Genomic DNA, 20,793 nt, shown 5'->3' on the forward strand with positions numbered 1-20,793 from the left:
GTCTTTGCCCCCCATCATCTGTATGTTAGTGTCAGCATTTTTCTCCATCTCGGACTGTTCCCCCTTCTTCCCTGTGACCTCTGGACTTGCCTTGGCTGGTTCCTGACTTTGGCTTATGAGCTTAAGTTGCTGCATTGTCCCTAACAGGCAGATCTTGATAGCATCCTTCAGTTTTAAAGTTCTCATCTGGGCAAAGTTTCTTTTCTTAGATGTGACAGTGTTTTGGCTTGACAACACACTGGTCTGCATATTTCTTTGGCTATTATGATTTATTTTTTGGTGATTTTCAGTGGTAAAACAAGGGATATCTTCCTACAGTGCTTGGTCGTGCAGTTCAAACATGGAAACCTCTTCTCAGGTGTTGGAATGCACAACCAAAGAACTCCAGCCTTGCCACCCATGTTGTGATTGGAGAATGCTTCAGATACACAACTGACAAGGATGTGCGCCTCACCATTCTCACTACTTTCTCCCCTTCCCTCACCAGCCCTACCACATTCTCTCTCTCTCTCTCCTCTTCCCCCTTTTCCTATTAGCCCCACCACAAATTCCCTCATCTACTCACTTGCCAAACCAATCATTCTCTTCTCCCACTAGCCCTTTTCCTCTCTAGCCTTACCATTCTCTATGCCCCCACTCTTCTCTTCCCCATTCTAGCCCATCAATCCCTCTCCCTCTAGTCTCAGGCTCTACTGTAGTAACAAGTATGGACTGTTTTCTTGTTTCTGTGGTGGGGGTCAGGCTTCATGGATGAGAGGGAGAATGCTGAGGACTTGGGAAGGAGTGAAGAGGGCTGAGGTTGGACCTGGAGAAGAGAAGGGAGAAAGACAGGAAAGCAAAGGGGTTGGGCCTAGAGTGGAGGGAGAAGGGGAAAGGAAGAAGAGTGTTGGGGTCTGGAAGTGGGGGAGAGCTGGGGGTGGGGGGAATCTGGCCTAGGAATGGGGGAGGGCTGGAGTCAGGGAGGAGGGAGAGGAGAGTGTTGAGTAGGGAGAGAGGGCTGAAATTGCAGGGCTTGGGAAGGAGAGGTACAGAAGAGGGCTGGAGAGAAGGAGGAGGAGGATTCATGGGCAAGAAGTGTGTGGCTGTCAGAAGGATCAAGGGGTAGAGGAAGGAGGAATGGGAGAAGAAATAATAGCTCTCCTGCGGTAGGGAGGAGTGCTGGGGTTAGACTGGGTCAGGAGGATGGAGAAGGGGGTGATCCTAAAAATGATTTGTGCCCTTGAAAGCAGAAACAATTAAACAAATAATAAATACAAATAAAATGTGTCATGATAACACAAAACCATGCTTGCATTTATTTTAGTTTAATTTAAAATTCACCTTTCAAATCCAAAACCATTTCAAGATAGACTTAAGGACCTTCATTTTCAGATTTTATATTGCCTGGGAATTCCAGTGTTAGAACAAAAAAGAAATCAATGGAAAAATGACTTTTCTACTAATTTCTCTCCAGTTTGTTATATCAAAGTCATTTTTCCATTGATTGTTTTTGTTCTAACATTGTAATTCCCAGGGAAAATAAAAACTGAAAATGAAGGTTCCTAAAGATAATGAAAGCAAAATCAAGAAAATTGGTAAAACACTAATCAATAAAAATAAGGGCAATCAAGATAATATAAAACAAAGTAATACCTGATAAAATCTAAAACAAAAAAAAAACAAACATAAAAAATCCCCCCCCCCAAAAAAAAATCTAAACCAGCCTCATACCCACCAGCCAATCCATCTCCAGCATATTAGTGTGATAACAAATAAGAGCCAACCAGTTCATCATCTTATCAACACATCTAATACAACACATCAGTATCTGCTAATATAGCCACTATACCCTACTGAACTCAAGACATGGCTTATCTAACTCCTATATTACTGAAAACAATCAAATATCAAAACCTCTTCTTTCCATGTGGATCTACTCCTGCTCCCTATGTTATTGAAGATCATTGACTCCTTTGCCATTGTGTAAGAGGAATTGCATTGTTTCTTGGCAGGCATAAGCAGTCCATCCTGTCACCAACAGCAGCATAAAAGAATCTTGAATAATATCACAGAAAATCTGCAGCTACAGTCATCCCTTACCAAGATTACAACTTCCCTCTGTCAATAACGGCACTAAAATATTTCACGTCTCTGATATTCTTCCGATGCCCCGCATTCAACTATGCTACCAAGCCCCTGCAGCACGTTATGGGAGTTTAAGGTTAATAACCTTCCTGAATGCATTTCATTGCACTTTAAATATTTTGTAGTTTGGATTCCTTTTTGGTTCTAATACCTTTTATCAGACCAACATAGGAATTATCCAGGGGATGACGATGTACAGGAACTTCTTAGATCACACAAGTTGTCTTGAGCGGTCACAGATAGCCCATGTACAGCATGATCTTGGGATAATTCATATGGAGGGTCAATCAAAGGTGTTTTCTCTGGAACCAAGATGGCTGCTGTAATTCTGCTTCATAGCTGTATGGGAGTCCCTATTTAAAATATGTTCATTTTTCTAGTGACACACTGGGTTTTGATCCCACGTTGTCTCTTAGCTTACTTTTTTATTTAGATTTATATTCTGCTTTTCGCACTTTTTTCAATGCTTCAAAGTGGATTACATTCAGGTACTGTAGGTATTTCCCTATCCCCAGAGGGCTTGCAATCTGAGTTTGTACCTGAGGCAATGGGGAGGGTAAAGTGACTTGCCCAAGGTCACAAGGAGTGACAGTGGGACTTAAACCCTGGTCTCCTGGTTCGTAACCACTAGGCGGGCGCTATTAGGTTCGGGGGGTTGGACGCGCATTTTTGACGCGCTATTACCCCTTACTGAATAAGGGGTAAAGCTAACGCGTGTCCAAATGCCGGCTAACAGTGCGCTCTATCGGAGCGCACTGTACTGTATCGGCCTGCAAGTAAATTAACAGTGGGGAGGAGAGGTTGGTTTAAATGAAACTTATACAGACGTGTTATGAATATTCACTGTGGCTATCCTGGAAACCTGACCTGTTCGTAGACATTGAGGAACCTGATTTGGCTGTTCCCTGCTGCCGCTGACAGTAATGACTGCCTCTGCCTGTCTCATAGTGAGTCCCTAAAGTGTCTTCCGGGGCAGGCAAGAGCTGGGAGATGTGCGCCTCTCGCTAGGTGGGATGACGGATGTCCTTTGGATTTTCTAATTTTTCTGAAATATCCTTTAAAAAAAATCGCACGGCTCTGCCCTTCTGTTCCCAAAATCCCACCAGCGCTTTTGACTTTTATGTAGGTAATTTCCCAGCAACCACTGAATACCCAGAAACCTCTGACTTGTCTTGTCTGTGTGTCTTAACTAGAGGTTGTAAGCTCTACATAGAAGGCACTCTTATATGAGTATTTGCCCAGCGCTACATATGCTTGGTAGCACGACAGAAATAAGGAGGACCAGTAGTGAGATGGCTGAATATACTGATCAGAGCAGACCAAAATAGAGCAACAAAATGTGGGAAATGCAGATCCATGTGCAAAATGCAAAGGAAAACAATGTGTTGTGAGGTTTCCACTCGCTGCTGTTCACTTTGCAATTGGTGGGTATGGTGCGCTGTATTTTGCTTTGTTTTATTCTTTCCTTTTCCGTCACCACAGAACTGAAGGACAGCAAGCACATTTTGTCCATCAGAAAGAATTTCAAAGTGGAGAACATTGGGCCCCTCCCGATAGCCATCTCCTCCATGAAGATCAACGGGTACACCTGCCAGGGGTTCGGCTTCGAGGTGCTGGACTGCCAGGCCTTCACCTTGCCTCAAAACGCCTCCCGGGAGATCAGCATCGTGTGAGTATCTGCGCCCTGCAGGACCCCCTTGGATCGTTTATCTCGGCTCTGTGTTGGCCCTTTCCCTCTTGGATAAAAAAAAAAAAGATGCTTTTCTGAATTTGACCTAAAACAGAATAGAGAGATCTATATGTGATGCTCCAGTTTTGAGGTCTCTGAGTACTTTTGCATAAGTATTACCACACCAGGGCCTGCTTTCACTCCTAAACATTGATACAAGTCTGCCGAATAAATGTTTGCATTGCATTGCTTATTAACTCACTCCTCACATACGTCTCCTGTCTTCTCTGACATTTAAAACGCAAGAATACATTTCCAGTAGTTCAGAATTAGAAACTCCTTTTAACGCCTCCCCAAGTCACATCTCCTGTCTTTCCACAAGCACCCAAGCAATTTCTGAAAATCACCTTTTGCTCTGAAAGAAGTCTCTGCCACCTTCGGCTTCCATGCCCGTATTGGTGGCTTTTTTTTGGTACCTTAGCCATTTTGGTAGCAGTGTTGTTAATTTTTGGCCAGGCTCAGATCAGGTGTAGCTGAGTACCAGACTGCCCACGTCCTCTCCAGTGCACCTCCGAGGACTCTGGGTTCATCCAGTGCATCGTGCGAGTTACTTTACGATTTCACACGCACTCTGGTTGCATCTCGCTAAAATGCTAGGGGCCTCTCCTCGCAGATGTCCCCCAAATTAATTCCCATATTCTTTTTTTCCCCCCCCTTTTATTTTAGTTTATCTGAGTTTTCCTGTAGGGTTCATATGAGGAACACACAGTGGCCAGGATGGTGTTTCAGGAAGGTTAACGCCAGTGATTGAGTGAGTCACTGGTCTGAGTCCGTTACGAACCACGACGAGTCTCTCAGGAGGCTCTCGAACCAGGCGATTCCCAACCACCTAATTTTGTTCCAGAAATGAATCTGGAGGTTGTGTGTTCATGTAGTTTCTAATTCCCGCTTCATCCCCATTCCTCCACTTCAGCAGGGCATCTTTCCTTCACAGACAAGGATGCCCTCCCAAAGAGGTCCAGCCTTGCGTGCATGTCTAAAGATTTTTTCAGTTCAAGGCCTGCAGCGTCCCATCATCTTTCTAAGTGCAGGTTTGTTCTGGGTTTTCCCTGTGTGTGTGTAGTGCCCAGTGTACCGAAGGATCTTGAAATCCCATGATTGGTGTGATCCTTGATAGTTCCTGTGTATTGAGGCCTGGTTCCTGCCCTGGTTTGTCTGTAGTGCTCTGAGGATAATGCAGATATTTTTCCAATTCAGCACAGTACTAGAATCTGCTAAGGAGGGTACTCTGCTTATAAAACTGACACAATACTTTTTTTTCTCCTTTACAAAATCTTTCCAATGCTTCATGGCTGAACCTTCCAGAATGCAGATTGGGGCAAGCGATCTCAATTTTTTTTTTTTTTCAGTTGCAGCCCTCTTTTTTTTTTTCCCCTTCCGATGTTCTTGCTGGTAGCCTGCAAAATACATAGATAACCTTGGCTTTATGTTTCACCGATTTAGGTTTATCCCAGATTTTACATCCTCCTGGGTGATCCGCGAGTTAACCCTGGTGACGGTAACGGACTCGGAGTTCCGGTTCACGCTCAATGTGACCCTCCCCCATCATCTGCTGCCGCTGTGCGCCGATGGCGTTCCGGGGCCTGGCTGGGAGGAGTCCTTCTGGCGGCTGACGGTTGTCTTTGTCAGGTAACAACGTGATGCAGCAAAAGAAAGATAGCTTTGGGTGCAGAATTCAACCAGTCAAACATTTTTAGTCTGTAAAAAAAAAAAAAAAAAGAGTCTAGGCTGTTAGGCGTGCTGTGAAAACTTTCACCGAAGGCTGTTGGGTTCATGCTGCTCACTGCCAGTTCCCATCCCCTGGTGGTCGGGCATCTGCCTCTCGGGGCTTTCTGGAAGCGAGAGTGCTGCTGAAGTAGATCCGAGAGCTCTCGGGATGTGGGTGAAAGGAGGGACTCCCCCTGTGCTTAAGTAACTGGTGAGCATGTGGTGTGTAAAATGTCTACTTAATGTATGAGCTTGTATGACAGCCAAACTCATCAAGTCATAGGTCCTACAAATGAATGTATTTGACATTGCACATATGGTTATATCCTACTGTTAATTTATTTTGACCAGTCATTACCCCCTTCTTTTGATGTGTGTTTACAGTGTGTGAGGGTTCTGGAACACGTGGCTTTTCAAGGGCTTATTTTTTGTGTGTAAATGTCTGACGTGCAGGTGTTGAGCGGCCGTGCCTCTCTTGTAGTTGTACCTGGGGGCTGATTAAACGGTGCCATTAAAGTCTATAGCTATGAAAACCATGCAGGCCCTGCTGCCTTAGGTTTCTCCTGCTTTTTATAAGCAGGAGAAACCAAAGAGCAACCTTATGGCTATGACCAATGAGAGAGAGAGAGGTGGGTTAGCAGACAAAAATGCATAGTATATAGTTTGTGTCCTCCTTGAGATTTTGCTGCTAGAGGTGGGAAGACATGTTCTCATGGTGACGTTTCCCAGGGATAAAGCAGCATGGAATCTGCCTGCCCGTTGGGATCCTGCCAGGTACTTGTGCCCTGGATTGGCCACTGTTGGAAACAGGATGCTGGGCTTGATGGACCTTTTGGCCCTGACCCAGTATGGCATGTTCTTATGTGCTTATGTTTTGTTTGTGTGGTTTGCCTTTGGTATATAGGCTTTGCTAACTGCATTGTTTTGCTCCTTAGCTTGTCCCTGCTGGGTGTGGTCCTCATCGCTTTCCAGCAAGCTCAGTATATACTCATGGAATTCATGAAATCCAGGCACAGACCGAACCCTGGCTTGACTTTGCATCAGAACAACCACCCGGTAGACACAATCAGCTCGGATTCCTACAAGTAAGTTTCCTGGCTTTTCTGGTGACGGTGATAGCGCTGAGGGCAGGAATGGAGCAAGCATGAGAGGAGATAAGGAGACTTAAATTAATAATCACCATCATTTTTTTTTATGTTCTGCCTTTTGTGACACTTCCGAGTGTATTACATTCAGGTGCTGTAGATATTTCACTAGCTGCAGAAGGCTTATGATCTAAGTTTGTACTTGGGGCAATGGAGGGTGAAGTAACTTGCCCAAGGTCACACAAGGAGTATGGGTGGGATTTGAACCCTGGCTCCCCTGGTTTGCAGCCATTTGGCTGCTCCTCCACTCCACTGTCCTTTTTAAATGCCTCATGTGGATTAAATTCCCTCTCTGCAGGGAAGTGTTGGAAACTGGAAATTGTTTATAGGGATACTTTCTTTCTTTCCCTGCATCCTCACCTCCTCTTTTCTGTTCCCTGGCTGAGGACTGGAAGGGAAGAATTCGCCTCTGAACCTCAGCCAGCAAGGGGTGCCTCTGTGGTGATGCTTTGCCTTCCAGGGTCCCGTGCCAGCCCTGGTGGAAAACAGCCCCCCCGACACCTGGGATTCTGGCACCACAGGGCTGTGTCTATCCAGTGGGGAATAAGCTAACTGGAAGTAAAAATGAAACCTTTTTTTTTTTTTTTTTAAATGGACTTGTGAAAAGGCCTCGTTTTTATTAGCAGTATTACGTGGAGTTCCCTGGCATTTATATATCTCTTTAATATTCATTTTCCCCATGTTGTTGCCCATTAAATGCAGGGGCAGTTGCAAGAGCTTCGTGGACTCCTGCAGTTCTCCTGACAAAGGAAGAGGGAAAGGTTTTGTCCCTGTGAGCGTCACGCCGGGCAGGAGCCAGAATGCGCAGAAGGGTCGCCCGGCGGCCTGCGGCCACTCTCAGAGGAAATTGAAGTGTTCCGTCTACTACAGCAGACAGAAATCCGGCGGCGCGGCCGGCGCTCCCTCTCCAGCCGCCGACGCCCAGCAGCATCAGGAGCAGGACACCGAGGACCCGCCTTCCCCGGCCAGGGAGGAGCCATCGTCCGACATCCCCAGTGACGGGTGGACAGATCAGGGGGGTGAAAGCAGGATGGACGTAGGCCCGCAGAAGCCCGAGCTCGTCCTGGAAAAGGAGGAGCCTCTGCTGGAAGCCCCTGTTTTTGTGCCAAGCCCTTCTTCAGATGCGAGTTTGAAGGAGGAATTACGTGTGTGTGTGTTTCCTAAGGAAACGGATGTTAAAGCATCGGACGCTGGGTCTGAGCTCAGAGAGCAGGCCTTCTGCCACCTGCATGTGCCTAAGAAGCTACCTGACAATCGCTCGCTAAGGAGTCCTCCTCCATCAGAGATCGAGCCGCAAGCAGTAGCCCGCAAGTGCAATGGTGAGCAGTTCACAGCCTGTAATGCCCAGACGTGTATACATATCTGTACATATGTACATATTTGTACATGAATGCATCTATATGTTTATCTGCCTGCTTGATCAAACTGCACTTTGTGGGGTTCCAAGCAATTTAAAATGTGCAGAAGGAGGAATCTCACTGATGGTCTTGGGGGGGGGGGGGTTTCTCTGGTTTTGTACCTCCCACCCCCCTTATTTGATCTATTCCTAGAATGTTTATGGCTAGAAGAACTTATCAGATATAGGTAAGGATCAGATTTTTGTCACGGTGGCCATGAGCTTTGAGATTGAGAATTCCTCTAAAACATTCTTGGGAGATTCTGCCTTATCATTAATGGGAAGGTGACTAACTTTCTAAATTTGGCTTTCCGTAATGTTGTGTAGGTGTTGATCTTGGTTTCCTCTGGTAACAAGGAAAGATGCATTTTTAGAACTTAAGGGCCTGTTACCTTGCTGCTTCTACCGTAAGGCAAGTTGTATCAGAAAACCTCAGACTTTTGGGGAGAAGTTTAATTTAATTTAGTCTCTTCATCCTCTCTTCACTGAGAGCGCTTATGTGGTTAAAGTTCTCCAGTGTGTAGAACTAAAGTATAGCTCTGTACACCCCTCAAAAAGAAAAGCATTAATAAGCCATAGTAGCTTGTGATCTATCTAATGTGTGGGTACTTGCCAGGTGCTTGTGACTTGGATTGGCCACTGTTGGAAACATGATGCTGGTCTTGATGGACCCTTGGTCTGACCCAGTATGGCATGTTCTTATGCCTATCATGTCGTACATATATATATATATATATATATATATATGTATACTTCTTAAATTTCTTGTACCTTGTGGTAAAGCCACAGAAGCCTGATCTTGTCATAAGAGGCCTTTGACTGCAGACTGCGTAATTGACTCAGAAAGTAGTTGAGGCGTATGTACTCTTGGCGGTACAGTGCTAAACTATAGCCCCGTACACAGTGCTGCTGCCTTCTGAGAGAGGGCTGGGGGCTGTGAATTCTCTTGGTGTGCACCGAGCCTTAAATCCCTGAGGCAAAAAACCTGGTGTTCTGAGGGCTTTCTGGCTTTCGCTGTCTTTGTGAATCATTGGGGTTGGAGGAACACTGTTCAGTCTGACTTGCACATTTTGAATGTAAAATGAATACATGTTTCTGAACACGTGGTAGTAAGGTTTCAGCAGGGAGCTGAGAATCTGCAGGAGAGCTGAAACCCCTCAGGTAACCACGGAGAAGCTTTTTACATATTTTTAAGAAAAAGTGAACTTGCCACCTTTTCATCCTACGTAGATGTGAGGAGAGGTAGAAGCAAAGGTCAACAAATAAGTCATAGTGGCAGGTGGCACCTTATAGACTAACCGATGTATTGAAGCAGGAGCTTTTCAGGACAGAGTCCACATCATCAGATAAATTGGTTAGTCTATAACGTGCCACCCACCTCGTGCCATTTTCGTTACATCAGACTAACACAGCTTTCCTTCTGAAGGTCCAAAATAAGTCATAGGTGATACCAGTTTATTGGACTATGTATTTGTGACCAGCTTCTGAGAGCTGAGCGCCCTTCATCAGGTTTTACTTTTTTTTTTTTTTTTTTTGCATTGAGCTCAGTACTCCAAAAGCTAGTCACAAATATATCAAGTTAGACCAATAGATATCACCTGCAACTTATCGTTGAGCTTTATTTCTCCACATTTTAATGACATTCTTTGATTTTTTTGATGAAGAAAGCATTGTACATCTATATCTTCAGCACTCAGGACTTGTGAGCTACTGCTGTTTGGGGAATGTGTTTCGGGGCCAGCATGCTGCATGGCCTCCTTGCCCTCTGCTTGCTACCTGCATCGCTCCTCCCCTCTCACCCTTTAGTAGTTTTCGGGCAGGGAAGAACTACAGCGGTGCCTGCTTCTGCCAAGCACTCTTTAACTTAATAATAAGGCAACAGGAGCTACCTGGAGCCCTGACCAAACCATCAGCATGGCTACTCCTGATCTTACTGGTAGCCTGGTTTCAAAGCCATAGTTGCCATATTGGCAGGTGGCCCTTGACTGAGCCCTGTGGAAATCATCTTGGATTGAGAAAAAGAATCTTTATCAATGCTACAGTGAGCAAGGCCTTTGAGGGGAGTTTTTTGGTTTTTTTTTGTTTTCTTTTGAGCGTATATTACTTTTAAATCAATTTCATTCACGCCCTGTGAAAAGGACAAGTTTTAATCAGATATGCTGGTGACCTGGTCTTTGAGAGTAGTATCTCCAAGTGGGTTTGTTTTGTGCACACCATAACAGAAATAAACCTCTCACTTGAGAGGTTGCACCAGCTTTCTGTCCATTGTTGGATTAAGTTTAAAGTATCATGCTTGGTTTTTAAAGCCTTATCTAGGGGGCCAGCTGCAGTATTTATTTATTTTAGTATATTTAGCTCACGCCTTTTCATTGTAGCACAAGGCAAGTTGCATTCAGGTATTGTAGTTATTTTTCTGTCCCCAGAAGTCTGTTGATCCCCCTATAAATCTTCTAAAACACTTCAATCCTGTGAGCTAGTTTTACTGAAGATGCCTTCCACTGTTGAGATGACGCTTGAGACCACTAGATGTTCCTTTCTTTCTTATCAGGATCCATTACTATGGAAACTACTTTTATACATTCTATTAGAAATGGACTATAGGAAATATAGAAAGGAAGTTAAAAATGATTATTTAGGCATTTAATGGGCAGTAGGTTTGTTTTATATTATGTATTTTGGTGGTTGATTTTTAAGGAGGTTTTGTCTTTTGTATGTTATATTTTGTTACTTTTGTTTTTATTTGATTGTATTGATATTTAATTGTAAACTGCTTTGATTATTGAGAGAGGCAGTATAGCGCTAGAACAGTTTTATGTACGCAAGTCACTTTGAAAATCAAGCCCTTACACACTTTGTTTTCCCCAAAATAATAATTCTTTACATACACAGCATCTCCTTTTCCATATACGGGGAGAATGTTTTGCCTCTCCCCACACAAGGTACAATTGTACCACATTTCAACAAGCTGCTGCAACTGCTAATGCTCAAATGGGTTCTTGAAATTGTGTTTGTTTTTATTTTTCGGGGATGTTTCTCTCCTCCTCAGTTTCTGGTGCCCAAGTGCGATTCTCACTTAAATAGGGATTTATTGTGCTGGGGAAAGGAGCACAGGGTGAGAATCCTCAGCTTCATGCTTTGCACATCTTTCTTTCTGCTCTCTTCCCCACTACATGGTCTCGAATCTTGGGCAGAGAAAAGGGAAGGCTGGTGGCTTTCCAAAAAATAAAGTGTGTATGTGTACATGTGCATCTGTATACACACATATATAGATCGATATGGATATGTCAGGGGTTTTTTGTTTTTTTTTCATTTAAGGGAATAACCAACTAGTGTCCACCAGAAATGAAAAGCCAAGCTGTGAGCCTGTGAATAAGCTGCTGAGCCGAGAGCTCTCTGTGGAGAAACCTGTCCACAAAGAACCTCAGGAACCGAAGCTCTGCGGGGGCCGGGACTCATCCTCAGCAGAGGTCAGTGCCTCCTCCGTCCCTCCACCACTTCTCAAACGTTTAGTAAAGAACTCTTCCGTAAGTAGCCATTAAAATTAAAAAGGAGGGGGGGGGGGTGTTGTAATCTTGCTTCCGGCCAAATGGACGAGTGCTGCCATTGCTAGCACCCTCTGCGGAAGCCCTCATCTTGTTCGTGTTGAATCTGCCTTTCTGTTGTTTTTTGATATTTTGCATAGTTGCAAGTGCCCTTTTTCGCTGAATTCATATCTTCATTCTTTTCACGTTGAATGATGAGAAGTTATTTCACCAGAGACTGGAAAATCTCTTATTTCTAACCTTGGCGCAGAGTCGTCTGGTCTTTCTATCCATCTGTTTTTTTTCAGGAGGCTTGAAAGCAGTAAAAATGAAAATGGAATTTGTGTCTTGCTGCTCAGAAGGGTGGATGAATTTGATGTGCTTTCAAGCCTTGTGTTTCTCGCTGCCTTTAACAATTGACATTGCTGCCTTTTAGCAAGAAGATGCTCTCCGGAAGAAGAGATCTCCAGAGAAGAGAGAAGGGAATGCATTCAATATGAACTGGAATAAAAATAGAATGTCAGCTAGGAAAAACAGGAAGAAGAATGTGAATGTATCTGCAAGGTACTGACCTTTGATTTATTTTTCTCAAATGCTGGGAATAGTCTTTTTTTTTTTTCCGTGCACAAAGACAAACCAGAACTAGTTTCACTTCTGTATCCTTAGTCTTTTTAGGTGCTTACAAAAAGCCAGTTATGTGCAATTCAGGCTTGTTTCATGTTTGCAGACAAAATAGATAATGTTAGTGGTGTAGGTTAAATAACAGTCTAAGGTTAACTATGTAAAGCCCCTGGCCCCAACTTCTGCCTGGGCACAGTGGGGAGGTCATGAGCCAGCACAGTGTCCGTGCTTCCCAGGGATTCTTCCCACATAAAGGTGGGGGAGGGGGAGTGTCAGTCTTTCAAGGCCTTTAAAGGGTTTTCCTCCTCTAGAGCTCTTTTGTACATCAGTTAGGCACAACTAAAAAAAACCACAAGCCACTCAGCAGATATCATTGACTGCAGAAAACAAAATCTCTAGCCAATATACAAAGGTTTAGCACATCCATAGTACAGAAAACTAATGAGGTCGGTATTCCACGGCATTTGTCCAGCAAAGTTTGGGACTTAGCCAAATAAATCTGATACTTAATATTTCCCCCCCCCCCCCCCCCCCACTGACCAGTTAAATTATTACTGAGCTAAAACTTAGCCGGATAAAAGAGCAGCATGCAGGGATATTCCAGGGTGAGGCTTAAACCTAGCTGGGCAGCACTGAATATCTGTGCTGTCTGGCTAAATCTAGTCCCGGTGGAGAGCAGGCCTAAGTTACCCAGCTAGCTTAGAATTGAATTGGTTATATTAACTATATAACCACTTAAGATGCACAAAATAAATAAACCCTGTAGGTCAGCAGGACCTTCTCACACCATCCTTCCACCACCCAAAAGAAAGGAACACATCCAAGGGCAAAGCACCTGATTTCTGGCTTTCCCCAGTCCCAAAAGAATTTAACACCAAGAGCCACTGTGGCCCAATGCTTCACCCCCTCAACCCCTCCTAACAAAAGAATAGCTTTGGGTCCCCTTCTTCCCCCTCCTGCCACCCTCCCTTCCAACCTGGAACTCCCCTCCAAAATCCCCGACCTTAGTCACTGTGTAGTCTGGCAGACTTTTCTTTCTTTAAAAACAAAAAAATTTTTTTATACATATATCTATCTATCTATCTATATAGATAGATAGATAGATATTGGCAGGACTGACTAAGTACAGTCTGTGGGTGATCTATGTAGGCTGCTGAGCCTGGGGACTCGCCTGGGTTCTACCTGGGCAGGTGTTCCATGTCGTGTCACCGTTCGATCGGCATCAATGGATGAGCTCTCCCCCCTGTGGGGAGAGCTCATCCATTGATGCCGATCGAACGGTGTTGTTGTGGGGATGAGCTCTCCCCCCTGTGGGGGGAGAGCTCATCCCCACAACACCCAAAGGGACTAGTCACCATGGGCAGGAGCCCTGGATGAAATAGCCTACCCTCCTGCTTGCTGGCGATGGCCGTGCAGTCTCCCTGGGAGAGAGGGTGAGCAGGAACCTGGTAAAGCAGCTTGCTGCCGCACCTTCAGTGCCATGCCTGTTAACGGTTGCCTGTGCACTTCTGTGACCAGCGCACCGTTAATCTGATGTATCGATGTCAGGACCGCCACTGGGACCAGGACTGCCATTGAGCACCATGGTCATCCTTGATGCTGTCGAGGTGCTGGGGTGTGTACCCACCCTCGATGATGTAAGGACCTTCCATGCCATAGGTAGACTCAAAGCACTGGAGTCATCGAGTGCCTGGGGCTTTCGAGGTGGTGGACCCACCCCTGCCATGGATGCCTTGTTTCCCATTCCATGCCATGGATGCCGCGGTTCCTATTCCATGCCTCAGATGCCGCAGTTCCATTCCATGCCATGGATGCCGCAGATCCACTGTCAGAGGGGGCACTAGTAACTCGGGGTGAGTTGGGTTTTGGGGGGCAGTTTTACATGCACAGTCACACGTACGAACGGCACAGTTACCACCAGTGAAGATTTAATTTGATTTGGAGGGATGAAAGGTGAAAGAAGAGTAGATTTGTACCATGTTCTCTCTACCTAGCTTGATGATTTCTTTTATTAATTTGCAAACGTGCCTGGGTGGCCTGGCAACACCTTCCTGACACTTGATTTTCACATAAACCTCCAAAGGGGAGAAGAAACAGCATTATTAATACCATTATCTCAGTACAGTTGGGTAAACTGAGACAAAGAGACCTGACCAGGGTCACAGTGTGTCAGCGACATGGAGCAGAGAGAGAGAGAGAGAGAGAGTGACATACCCAGGGTCACACAGAGGGTGAGTGATGAGGCAGATGAGAGAGAGTGACATACCCAGGGTCACACAGAGGGTGAGTGATGAGGCAGATGAGAGAGAGTGACATACCCAGGGTCACACAGAGGGTGAGTGATGAGGCAGAGGGGAGAGAGTGACATACCCAGGGTCACACAGAGGGTGAGTGATTGAGGCAGAGGGGAGAGAGTGACATACCCAGGGTCACACGGAGGGTGAGTGATTGAGGCAGAGGGGAGAGAGTGACCCGCCCAGGGTCACAAGAAAGTCGGTGACTGATGGGAGAGGCAGACCCCTAAATTTCTTTGACTCTGATTTGGTGTGCCTCTTCTTACTAACCACACACACATTTCATCTAAGCTTTAAGTTTTGTTTTTTAAATTTAAAAACGGAAGGGCATGTCACTGTAAGTCTTCTGATTCCATGCGGTCTGTTTCCTGGCAGCTGATGGGTTGTGGTCTTGCTGTAACATTAACTTCCCTTCTTAGCTGCTTGCAGTCACCAGTCACTCAGTGACACGGCAGGCAGGCAGGTTGACATCTTTGCTGGGGCCTGGCACTGTCAGCTGAGGATGGATCAGCCAGGGTGTGTCCTGGTGACAGGTGTGGCGTAGTACCAGCGAGCAGGCTGGGTGTCACCAGGGCAAGTACTGTGTCCGGAGCTCGGCAAAGAGAGCATTGGAAGGGAGAGGCCCTTTGTACAACTTTGTTAAAATGTTTACAAGAGAAACCACAAAATACTCCAGCGATGAGACCTTTATTAGGTTATCAAATGTTAATGATGCAAACTATAAGAATTACCAAGGTCTCTTCCCCTCAGGATCTGTTGATGGCAACTTAAGAGTAGAAACGTGCAAAGCTGCTGCTTAAAAACAGTTACTAATGTGCTATCAGCTTTGCCCAACTGCTCTTATTCTTTGTTTTTAACAGATTGTCCTTGTTTGATGGTCAAGCACGATCAAGTCTTACTTTATACCACTTGGCAAGGACTGTAAAGGGAGTTCGTACACGTGTAAAACAATGGCATGCCTTTTTTTTTTTTTTGTTTGCTTTCAGAGTTCCCGAGCAGACTGAGTGGAAATACCCGTGCACCGAGTTTGAGAGGCCGGAGCTAAGAATCACCGGTAGACTAAGAAACTGGTATCCAGTAGGGAATGGGGAAATGGGCAAAACAGAGCAGAAACCAGGAAGAGTGCCTGCAGAGGGCGAAACAGGTGTGTAAGCACAGAGAGATGCTAATCTTTGCAGCACTGAGTGTTTGTTTTAGCAGAGCTCTGGATGACTGGGGAGCAGTAATGGCATAGCAAAGCCTAAAGACCCGTCTCAGCTTTCAAGGCCAGCTTGTAGTCCTACTGCATGTGTAAAACTGGGTTTATTTTTTTCAGCCTGTAAATGGGGCTGCTGTGTAACATGCTTAGTTTTAGAAGAATCCTTGGTCTTCCTTCTATAATAATGCCTTGCTCTGAAGTTGGACTAGGTAGGGAAGTAGGTTAACGCCGTCGAGAGTTTCGGAGGCAGCCCAGGCCGCCCCTGTGAGTCAAGTGCGACTCGTGGAGCAGTGAGCAGGGACTCCCTGCGGGAAGCTGTGCCGGGCCATGAATGGGGTTTTTTATTAAATTCTTCCTTCACCGGGCTCTTGCAGAGAGTGGTTACCAGAACTCCAGGAGGAAGTGCACGAAGAAGCTTTCCTCTGACTCGAGCTCGGACTGTGGAAGCTCTCGGGGCAGCGTGCGAGCCAGCCGGGGCAGCTGGGGCAGCTGGAGCAGCACCAGCAGCTCCGACGGGGATAAAAAGCCTGTGCTCCTGAGACAGTTCTTTCCATCCAGTGAGTAACAGTGAGGCAACGTGCGTGAGTGTAAGAGATTTTGGGGTTTTTTTGCTCTGTTTTGTCAAACTTCTTAGTTCTGGCTTTTTTTTTTTTTTTTTTAGTGGGTTGGGGGAGATGTTTGTTTTTGCTTATTTTTCTTTTTGTTTCAGCTTTCTATCCCTTTCAACCTTTCCGCTTTGACGGCCGGCCTGCTGCAGCTCTTTGCTGGCAAGGATTTGGCTCCTCTTCCAGCCACCAACAGTGGCGGCTGTCCACCAGCCCAGACCTGGCTATTTCCCTGCATGGTGGGCAGTGCCAGAGACTCCTGTCATGCCTACCCCTCAAAGCTCTTCTGGGTATAGGCACCAGGGGCCAAACTGCAGGTGCCTGGGTGACTTGGCGCCCAGAGTTTTTCCAGCCATGCATGTGTGTAGATGTAGATATGTAATTACTTTAAAATTTAGAGTGCCTTCTACCCTTCCACTTCCGATGGTGAGCAGACAGTGGTGTGCACCCTTTCTCTGGGTTTCTTTTCACAGGTGCAGACTGATGGTGATTTTCTTTCTTATTTAGGTGAGAGTATGGCACAGCATGACTTTCCTGCTGAAGCACAGATTGCTATGAATCTGTCGCACAAGCTTTGCAGTGCAAGGTAAATAGAGGAGGGGGGCGTGGAAACTCTGCTGCTGTTCTGCCACCCAGTGTGGGGTCTTTCTCCCAACCTGGGGCAGAGTTGGGCACATGAAGCAGCTCCAACCCCTGACCTGTGCAAAGAGCTGCCGCATGAAAGTCCAGTGAATTGAATGCAAGTCTAAATGCAGATACTTAATGTATGATGAAGGAATGGAAGAGGCATTCTGTGTTCGTTTTTTTTTTCTTGATGGCTGGATTGTTGATACAGGCAAGGTCTAGAGACCTTATTACACCAATTCTGAATGTCCTCCATTGGCTCCCAGTAGTTCGAGTAGTTCAAGTTTAAGGCCTTAACTATGACCTTTAAGGTCTTGCATGACTCTGGTCCCGTTCATTTAATAGAGCTGTTAATATTCATTCAGAATTAATTTGATCTGTTTTAAAGATTTTTATTTGGCTTTTTACAAAAAAATTGATAAAGGTGGATTATAATACAAAACATCAAGATAGACATGAAAACCAAAGAGAAAAATACACCACAAAAATTACAGAAACAGTAGACAATACCCATAAAATATATAGAAATCTAAAGAGTAACACTGTATTCTGAAAACTGAGATCAAATAACACCTACAAATGCTTACAAAAACAAAATTGCCTCTCTTTTTTTTTTTTTTTTAAAGGATAGTAGGTCAGCTTCCTAATATCAAGTGGGAGAGCATCCCAGGACTTGGGGCCAGCTACCCTGTAAATTGATCACTCTGAAGAGGTGTTTGTCGGCAGAAGGAAGGGTCCAAATTAGACAGACCAATTGAAGGCATCTTTCAGATATTCATAGCTTTCCCCACTTTAAAATCTGTGAATTAAAACAAGAAACTTAAATTTTACTCTGAAAGCAACCGGTGACCAGGGAAGCTTGACCAACCTCGGGCTAATATGATTCCTTCACCTACAGCCAGTTATCAAGCATGCTGCAGAGTTCTGAGCCCAGCTGTGCCTTGGTGAGATGAAAGTAAATGGAGTTATAGTAGTCCAGTAAGCATAAGGCCAAAGCTTGTACCACAACATGGAAATCTTTGTTAATGCTTAATACAGCCATGATGTGGGGTTTGAAGATGAGGCCTGAGTCAAGAATTATTCTGAGGTCCTGAACTTTGCAAAGAAATGGAAACACTTGATCCTTTATCTGCTGATACCCTAGACTTACCAGGATAGGATCCTGGTTTACCCAGTGCTCCTCAATTTTCTGAAGATTAAGAGATAACTTATTGAAAGTCATCCAGCTTTCACTTGCTTGAATACAACTAGATAAAGAGGCAATGGTGGAAAATGAGAGGACTCACTAGTAAATACAGCAGGATGTCGTAAGCATAAATCTTATAAGAGATCCTATATGAGGCAGTCGGCTCCTCTAGTGAATACAAATAAAGATCTCTGACAAAGCTGATCCCTGAGGGACACTTGATATGGTGGATTTTAAAGAGGAGCAACAGTTGTTTACTCTAACCTGTAAGACAGTCGATGTTAGTCTGTTCAAAGTGTGTCAAAAGCTACTGACATATCACAGAGTCTCCCTTAAATAACTGACAAAGGAGAAAGCCAATCAACAAAACCAATAAGGTCTCGGTGCTGTGCCCCTGTCTAAAATTACATTGATCCATGTCAAAAATAGTGTTCATCAAGATAATCTTGTAACTGAGCACACATTTCTCAATAATCTTCCCTAGTGAGGGTAGGCGCCACATAGGATGGTAATTAGCAAGATTGAAGGAAATTGATGAGGTCTTTTTTAAAACAAGCCATACTATAGCTTTCTTTAGGGAAGCTGGTAATTCACCCTCAGTTAAAGAAGCCTAATAGTAAAAGCTATCGGATCTGCAAACGTCTGTTTTAAGTTACATATTATCCAAAATGCACATGGGTCCGAAGAAGAGCCTGAAGGTATCGTTGAAGGTAACATATCAACCATATTGGTAGCAGTTACTTTTCAAAAAGAGCACTAATGTATTAATGGTATCCTGAAATGGAAAACATTGAGATTATAGCAGGTAACGAAGCAATCTTGTTGATGAAGAAACTGGACAACATATCTGGATCAAGCTCATGACTGACTTGTTAACCCCTGGTTTATCAAGCAAGTCTTTCATTATATGAAAGAGCTCAATAGAACGCTTGAGATACATTTGAAATTTGGATGTAAAAAATTGCTTCTTGGCCTTACTGAGCATCATCCTATATTGTTTCCAAATGACTAACATTTTTAGCGTAAGAGCAAAGCTTTCCTGGGAGAACCAAGGATCTGAGGGGTTAGTACTACAGGCCTGAATATTTAGTGAAGCAATGTACTCCATTGTTTGTATTGCTGTAGAATGAAAGGTATCAACAAGTGCAGTCCTATTCCCTGATATGTTTGTATACTGTAACGGAGACCACAAGATCTCAAATACATGGAGATCAATAGGACTCCTAAAGGGTTTGCAATCTGCTTGGGAGGCAGCCATTTGGTTATAAGAAAGGATGGTCAATGCAAACTGAATAACAAACATGGTCAGGCTGAGGTACCACCTTTGCTTGCAGCTTCTGAATGAAATCCTTCTCAGGTCAGGAGCAAAAGAGTGTATGCCCACCATGTGTTTAGCAACACGGTGAAATAATCATCTGCAGAACAGTGGGGAGGATCATCGATATGAATATTAAAGTCCCCTGTGATTTTCAGACTTTTTAAACTCAAATGAAGTACAACAAATGATTCGCCTAGTAAAGACTTGACTCCTCCAGAACCTGGTGTACGACATAGCAAGCAAATTGCCTGACTGTTAATCCACAAGACCATCCCCTCACAGCCAGGATTAAGAGAACAGAAAACAGGAAATGATTGAGGAAGATTTAAAAATTAAAATTGCCGAACCATCCTTATTATTATTATTTTTAATCTAGACTGGTGATCATAGATGACACCTGAAGGGCATAATTCTTTCAAAATCATTGTATTGGCATCAGGACGCCAAGATTAGGTGATACCAAGAATATCAAGGCCTAGTTCCAATTTAAGATTAACTATGATATGGTTTTTATTTGTAACACAGCGGGCATTAATATACTCAACTGCAGATTCAGGTTTCCTTGAGAAACTATTTGTACCTAAAACATAACGCTGTGTCCAAGGTATTCTAGCACACAAAGCTATTTTGGACCAGAACCTTGACAAGAATGAAAAAGTTCCATCTTAACAGGTATTAAATTATCAATAAATATTGGTGGTTGTTCAAGACACACAAGACTAGACCACTACCAAAGATAAATCACAAAAATAATTACTCCGACTTGGTGGAATCAAACTCAGAAAATTAAAAAAGGAAAAGGAGCAAATACCTTATCAAAATAGTCCCAAGGTGAGAACATCAGAGTAATTCCTTCTGTAAGGATGATTAAGTCCGTATAACAGCACATTCTCTTGCACCATTCCAACCTGTTGCAATAAATCGTTGCAAGGATTGAGTTGCTTCGGGAACTTGATGCTTTTTAGATGGGCATTGAATGAAAAGCATTTTTATTTTCTGCGTTCTAAAGAGGAAAAATATTGGGGAGTGCCTGCCTTCTGCTGCCGAAGCCCAGAGTTATTTGATTGCATTAGTATCTCGTGGTTCTGCGTATTGCAGTATTTGCTTTTATCGTAACCTGCCTTGAGCAGCTTCAAAAGGAGGGGGCTAGACACTCAAATAAAAAAACCAGCTGGGGGGGTGGTGAAGAGTTAGCAGACGGATTAAAGGTGTAGAATGGGAGGGCTAGCACTGGGGGGCAGGGGGGGGGTTGGCAGCAGCACGTGCAGAGGACTATAAGAAGCAACGAGGGCTGCTTTCAAACTGTCCACACAAGTGCACAGTCC

The 20,793-nt window shown here is 44.4% G+C and overlaps 1 protein-coding gene across 2 annotated transcripts in view; it reads left to right on the forward strand.

Moving 5' to 3' along the window:
- Nucleotides 1-20,793, forward strand: part of TMEM131L (transmembrane 131 like) — a 200,166-nt gene that overhangs the window by 155,358 nt on the left and 24,015 nt on the right. For both annotated transcript variants that reach the window (XM_029610214.1, XM_029610130.1), the window contains exons 22-30: nt 3,607-3,793; nt 5,297-5,482; nt 6,496-6,645; nt 7,408-8,024; nt 11,417-11,568; nt 12,059-12,186; nt 15,524-15,681; nt 16,110-16,292; nt 16,848-16,926. In XM_029610214.1, coding sequence (XP_029466074.1) covers nt 3,607-3,793; nt 5,297-5,482; nt 6,496-6,645; nt 7,408-8,024; nt 11,417-11,568; nt 12,059-12,186; nt 15,524-15,681; nt 16,110-16,292; nt 16,848-16,926 — 1,840 coding nt within the window. The remainder of the gene's footprint in view (nt 1-3,606; nt 3,794-5,296; nt 5,483-6,495; nt 6,646-7,407; nt 8,025-11,416; nt 11,569-12,058; nt 12,187-15,523; nt 15,682-16,109; nt 16,293-16,847; nt 16,927-20,793) is intronic.

This window comes from Rhinatrema bivittatum, chromosome 1 (genome assembly GCF_901001135.1).
Source record: "Rhinatrema bivittatum chromosome 1, aRhiBiv1.1, whole genome shotgun sequence".
NCBI classification, from domain to species: Eukaryota; Metazoa; Chordata; class Amphibia; order Gymnophiona; family Rhinatrematidae; genus Rhinatrema; species Rhinatrema bivittatum.